General features: G+C 25.1%; 1 protein-coding gene across 1 annotated transcript in view; it reads left to right on the plus strand.

Annotated features, from left to right (window-relative positions):
• The first annotated feature begins 6710 nt into the window (after positions 1–6710).
• The window catches only part of LOC105626619, a 10623-nt gene continuing 9677 nt past the window's right edge, over positions 6711–7656 (plus strand). The window contains exons 1-2 of the mRNA XM_012207912.1: positions 6711–6897; positions 6975–7146. Of these exons, the coding sequence (XP_012063302.1) occupies positions 6711–6897; positions 6975–7146 (359 nt within the window). The remainder of the gene's footprint in view (positions 6898–6974; positions 7147–7656) is intronic.

Below are 7656 nucleotides of genomic sequence, written 5' to 3' on the forward strand. Positions count from 1 at the left end.
ANATNANANAGAGAGAGAGAGAGAAATAATAATATAAAAATTTTACATAATTGAACAAATATTTCGTATACAAGGTCATAATTAACATTACAAAGAACTGGTAATTGTAAGTAGTAACAGTTAAGATCGCATACAAATCCTAATAAAATCCAAAATCATGTTAAACATTATTAATATAAAATATATAATACTGCCTCGAATTTTATAATTATTAATAATATTTTAACATGGTTTTAAATATTATTAGAATTTTATTTTTTATACTTAAATTATACTCGTAATTATCGATACGTTGTGAGATTGATAATGATCTTGTGTATGTCGAAACATTAATTTAACGTTTATTTAAACGTTTATTTAATTCTATGAAATTTAATTTCACATTATTTTCGGATTAACATTAAAGTGACTTATTGATTCATAGCCTCTTTTTTATTATTTATTTTATATTGAATCTTTATTTTTATTGTGTAAGTTATAAATATATACCGATGAAAACTTTCGACATTTTGTTCTTGATTAATTTGCTCCTTAGTTTTTCTGTAGCTTTTCTGTAGCTTTTATTGCTACAGCCGATTGCAACATAATGTGACATTGTTGATGTTTCATTTCAGAAAAATATAAAATTTCGTATGCACAGTATTAGTTGCTTCCCAGAGAGCACAAAGTCGTCTAAAAGATGACTAAAAGACGACTAAATTAATTGTTATAAAGATATCTTTTAATGAAAGAATATATAATAGTCGACGAAAAAATGATTAAAAGACAACAGATGTCGCACTGCTAGTTATATAGTCCATATGATAACTAAAGGACGACTTCTTTGGATATCTTTTAGTCATCTTTAACACTTCTTTTAGTTTTTGTATTTTGATATAATATAACGATATAAATTTAATAATCATCGAATTCCTAAATTAATTTTTACACAAAATAAAATAAAATTGCATGATTAACAATATACATCCCATTTCCTGCAATGTTTGTCATGTCCTGTGTGTAAGAGTCATTATCTTTCATCATAATCTCTTTTGGGGACACGATTACAAAAAATATTTTATTAGTATTCATTAGAACACGAGTAAAATATTTCTCATAATGCTGTATCTTTTATTCTGTCCTGTATGATTTTCAAACACGAGAAACTGAATTTCATCACATCTATCTGGGTATCGATTATGTAAGTTTCCTTTAGGAATGAATACACAAAAAGTGAATAAATTCATGTGAATGTAATGAATAAGCGATTAAGTAACTTTTGGCTGTTGTAAAACAGTCAATTGATACCCTGCTCTCGAGTGATAAAAAGTATAAAAATAACGGAAAGATATCTTTTTCAATTATCTTTTCGGCAATACGAAAAGATATCTTTTTAGTCAGAATATCAGTCAGAAATAATAATAAAATCAACATCGAATCGACGTCGATTCATTTCTGACTAGATTTTAATGCGAAAATGAAAATAAGAAAAACAATCTCCAGTAATCTTGATCTTAACAAATGTTATTCAGAACATGATCCTGAACAACATTTAAGAGGTTTTAGCCATCAGTTGGACATCTTGCGTAATGCTAATGCTGATGGTATTGTAATTTTCAAGCCTGATAACTTGCAAAGTACTTGAATAAACTTAATTATAGTATATTACTTAATTATAGTATATATTATAGTAATTATAGTATATATTGGAAAGCTCTCGAGATAAGCTACAAAAATATGTAATGAAAAAGGAAAGTTTGCATTTAAAAAATTCATGTAGACCTTGACCTGATCTTAACAGCGCCATCCTAAATTAAATAATTAATAAATTAAATAATCATTGAATGCGTTTTTTAAGCCTTAAAACTTTTATAAGAAACTTTTTTTCTAAAATGCATCGTTTATGAGATTTGAGTGTATCCAGATTTTTGTAATTCACTTTGTATATAGATTATTGTATAGGCGGTGACATAAATATATGATAAACATAGCTATCTAATCACGTGGCCTTTCAAAGAAAAGGAATATCCCCACGACTTGCCATATTACGTGGATATTTAATACTGAGTGATAGGCTGCTAGTAGTCAATTACACATTTATTTTTGTAGAAAATCTTTTGGTTTGTTCCGTGTTAAAAGCAAATTTAATTAATAGAAGATAATTGCAGAATTGATTACAGGTATTTAAAATGAATCTTTTCCAGTAAAAAAAACATCTTTTAGATTTTTAAAAAATATTTACTCATATGTTGTGATATCTTACATTTTTTACGAAAAAATATCTTTTAAGAGCCTAAAAAAATGTCTTGCAACAGTTTAAGATATCTTTCAGATATCTCTAAAGATATCTTAAAAATTTCTTTTAGATGTCTTGAACATATCTTTTAGATATCTTCAAAATACCTTTTCGATGTCTTTTCGACCTTAAAAAGTAAATCCATATTTAGAAAACGAATAATAACACAGCATGACAATGTTAAGTTTATTAATTAAAAGTTTATTAATTTTTAGTGCAAAGTTTGTAGCGCAAACAGCAACTTTTAATTAATATACTTACATAATACAATGTATTCCAGCATGATATAATATGCATGCTTGTATGAGAAATCGAGTATCGTGGATGAAATATTATTTGAAAAAGAAATGTTTCATCCATGAGTTGACACTGCGTATTACTGTATTACAGTGCGTATGACTGTTCCATTATTGAAAAACACTCAATATCGCGAAGTATATTGTATCAAAAAAGAAATTAGAAGTATAACACGTTCAGTTCGTATCTCTCGTTTAGATCTCTCGTTTGTATGTACAGTGCAATTTCGAATGTATTGTATGAAGCAACATAGTACAGTTTTTGTTTTAATTTTAGTCCAAGATGTAATAACTTTTGATATATATTTATTTTGACATAGCAATATATATTTATTAATATTCAATTAAGTAATCATTAATTTCACATATTTGCTCATTTCGGAAAACATTCATTAATCCATTTACATTTAACAATTCTTATTTTTTGCTTACATGTTTCACTTCTCTCACAACAGCGCTTATGTTTTCTACAAATTATTTGCTACAAAGACATGACAGAATTATCAATTTTATCTTTAATTGTATCAACATGAAACAGAATTTGCTGTAAAGTATAACTGAGCAAAAAAATTTTAATTATGGAATAATAATAGTGCTTTTAAATTAAAGAATTCATGAAATTAATGATTACTTAATTGAGTATTAATAAATGTATATTGCTATGTCATGCAAAATAAATATATATCAAATAAATATATATCAAATATATATCAAATAAATATATATCAAAAATCATTACATCTTGGACTAAAATTGAAATAAAAACTGTACTATATTGCTTCAAGCTTTATACATTGTTCTTTTTTCTTACGTGTAAATTTTTTGGCTTAATAAATATGAAAAGCTTATTTTTATGAGATATTGTAGAGTTTCTTTCATAAAAGAGATAAAAATGAAATATGCTTACACTTATATAAATAAAATTCATACATTTCGGAAAATTTAGCCGATTTATTGTTCTTTTGAGATGTATGTAATTTTTAAAATAGTTCTTAACGATTAATGTTTCCTTTGCCACATCTACATAGAACTAATAGATAAAAAGAACCTTGGAACTTTGAAATCATAAAATTTGAGTAACCTTATATCTCTTTTAGATAACTTGATGTGATGATTTCTTTTATATATAATAGATGTACATACATATGTATTCTTGAATGCTTTATGGTATGCCTTATATATCCACACAATTTTCATAGCCGCATAAACATATGCATAAAGAAAATTATTGCATTTCTCTTACAAAGTTGCACGTAAAATGTGATTGGATAATTTTCTTTATGCATACGTTTATGCGGCTATGCAAGTTGTATGGATATACCCTTAGTGCTGCGTGTATGTGCATATGCACACACGCACCCATGTACATACATATGTACATACACACACACATGTACATGCACATGCATATGTCCACGCACACACATGTATGTACACAACACACACTCTCCCCCCCTCCACACATACATGCGCGTGCGTGCGCGTCACTACACGCACGCACACATTCAATACATGCATACACACACACACACGCGCGCGCGCGAACACACACGCACATGCATATACGCATATGCACACACGTGCCAACATATTATATTTACGCGCGCACGCGCAGATGTACATACATGTGTACACTATTCAACATTCAAAAATATATGCGACGCCGACCTATTACACATAAAAGAGAACATCTTTAGTTATCTTAAAAATATAGCAGACACTCAGATTCTGTTCAGAGCTCTATATTTTTTGACTCGTTAATTTTAAATATGATAAAAAAGACATTCGTTCAGAATTATAAAAACTACACATATCTCAAAATGAAGCAGTTTATAAATTTGTTCATATTAATTCATTCATATTAATAATATCATTCATAATAGCCCTGCTTAAAAAATCTAATAGAATCAGATAGGAAAAAATTCTATCTGATTGAATCGTGTTTTTGATTCGTAAATTTCAGGTTATTCATTTCGGGTTATTCACTTGATATATTTAATAAATTTTCTATATTTCTTTATCATTTTTTGTCGCACAGTTTAGATATCGTTTTTAAATTTTTATCTGATTATGTTTTATCATAATTATAGTATTGTATTGTTTTAATCGTAAATTTCATTTTATTTTTAAAAAAAGCTTTTTATAATTAAATTATAATTTTTAATTATATTTTAAATTATAATTATATATATTTTAAATTATAATTTTAAATTATAATTTATAATTTTTATAATTATTAAAATATAGTTCTTATTTTTTTATTATTCTTTTGTAAAATTAATTTATATTTTTACGTGCAATTTATTAATTACAATTATTTGCATCGGAAATTTGTAATTTTTGAAACGGGATCGTCGGGAACCTAAGACGCGATGATAGTCTCTAATGCTGAGCTATAATCGCACGCTTGTCTAGATACTTTAGCATGATAGTTATAGAAACATTTTTGGATTAAATTACATAGATTCTTAAATTGTCACATTTACCATAACTTAAGTATCGTTTTTAATCCTAAATTTTAGATTACTTGCCTGATATAGATATCCTATATTTCTCTATCACTTTTATCATATAATTTTATTATCGTTTTTAAACAATTTCTATCTGGTTCGTTTTATGAAAATTAATAATTAATAATTAATAATTAATAATATCCTGTCTAATATCGTGTCATAAATTTCAGATTATTTATCTAAAATATTTGATAGATTTTCTATATATATATATATTTCTGTATTTTTATCAGCTCAGATATCGTTTTCAATCAATTTCTATCAAAATAATATTCTTAATAATATTCTTTCGTATTTTTAGTTCATAAATTGTAGAATAAAATTTAATCGTAACTGAAATTTACGATTAAAAAAGGACATGATAGAATATGACTAATTTTGATAAAACAGGACTAAAATTATTGATTAAAACCGACATTTAAGTTGTATGACAAAAATGATACGGAAATAAAGGAAATATGTCTCGATTTTAGATGAATAATCTGAAATTTACGATTGAAAAACGATAGCATATTATTAATTTTAATAAAATATAATCAGATAAAAATAGATTCAAAATCTAGGCTATATAACAAAAAACATAGACTATATAACGAAGACGATAGACAAATATAGAAAATTTACAAATATAGCAAATAAGTAATCTAAAAAAAATTTACAATTAAAAATAATATTTAAACTGTGTAATAAAAACGATATAATGTCTCTAAGAGATTATATAATTTAACCCAGAAATGTTCGTATATGTTACACAAGAATATGTTATGATTACAATAAGATAAATATTATGGAAAAATTATCTTATCTTATCGTTGGCAATATAATGTGACATTTTTAGGTTATTAAATAATTATTCAATGACCTAAATGAATAATTAATTAGATAACAACATGGTAGGATTTTTTCTATAACGTCTATCTTATTTAAACATACATATAGAACATAATTAACATACATTAATTCGTTTTCGGAAATTATATAGATTCTAAATTATATAGATTCGTATAAATCATCCTGTCGTTTATCTTATTAAATAGATAATGTTACAGAGAAGTTGTGTATACAATTAATTATTGTATCATTTAAATAAGATAAGATATAAAACGATAAACTTTACCATGTATTTGATGAAACCTTTATTATGATGAAATTTGCGAAATAAAATTGTTCAATGATGAATTTGAAGAATGTCATATTATATTGATAGACGATAGATTACGATAATTTTTTTATAAAAAAAATCGGTCTTATTCAAACATAGGGACATATTTGGATTAAATTATAGATTATAGATAATAATTATAGATAATAATTATAGATAATTATAGATTCGTATAAACATCCTTTCGTTTATTTCTTATTAATCTTATTTAATAGTGATAGAATTATATAGAAAAACTTGTGATCTCTCGTAAATTCTATTCTCGTTGATTTAATATAAAATGTAAAAAAATAGAAATTTATAACTTTTTATCTATCGTGATTTTAATCACCTATCGTGATGTCCGATAGGTACGATAGGTTCTGACAAAAATTATATAACATTTCTATCAGATTTCTTTAAATTTCTATCGTTTTTTATTGAATTTTTTAACAAGAGGCATATAATAGTGCAGACAGTTAAACATGGTGAATCCAGCAAAGTACATTTCTTCAAACGAGATGCAAAAATGCATCATATCAATAGTAATAAAAGAGTTTACCAAAAACCTAAAAAGTATATCTGGAATATGTATGGATGTTGGTTGTGGTCCCGGAGACATAACAAATAATATCCTTCTACCATCTCTTGATTCAAATTCTGTAATAATAGGTAAGAAGTAACAAATATTACAAATATGATAACATAATGTGATGGAAAAATTATTCCTTAATTCAATGATCCTGTAGGTACTGATATTCAGATGACCATGATTGAATATGCGAAGAAAGTGTATAGTCACAATACACGTCTCAAATTCGAAATGTTGGACATTCAAACTAAAAACTTACCTGAAAAATATATTTCTAAGTTTAATCACATATTTTCATTTTTTACTTTGCATTGGTGCGATGAACTCAGGTAAAAAAATTGTTAAATAGGTGTAAATTTATCTTCTAAACTTATAATTTTATAGAAAAACAGTCAAAATATATAATTTATATTATATATATTTACTAGGAAACATATTCATATATAATTATCATTTTTAATGATATGTATTCTAATTTTTAATGATATGTATTCTTATTTTTAAACTATTATAAAATAAAAGAATGCTAGATGAATATGTTTTGAAGACAAAAATGTTTCATAAAATTTAAAGAAATTATCGCGCTACTTCTTAATCAATAGACGGTTTATTCATAGTAATACGTAAAACAATTAAAATAATGAAATAAAAAGTACTAACAATATCTTATACATAATATATAAATAATTATTGTTTATTTTATGTTATTAAATATTTTCAAAATGACAAAATAAAAGTTGTAAGATGCTCATTTGATACATATGCATCGTCCATTTGACATATTAGGTGCAGTAAAAAGAAATCCATTATTTTTCCATTCAATTTCATGCAAAAATAAT

Source organism: Atta cephalotes, assembly GCF_000143395.1.
Source record: "Atta cephalotes unplaced genomic scaffold scaffold00005, whole genome shotgun sequence".
Lineage (NCBI taxonomy): Eukaryota > Metazoa > Arthropoda > Insecta > Hymenoptera > Formicidae > Atta > Atta cephalotes.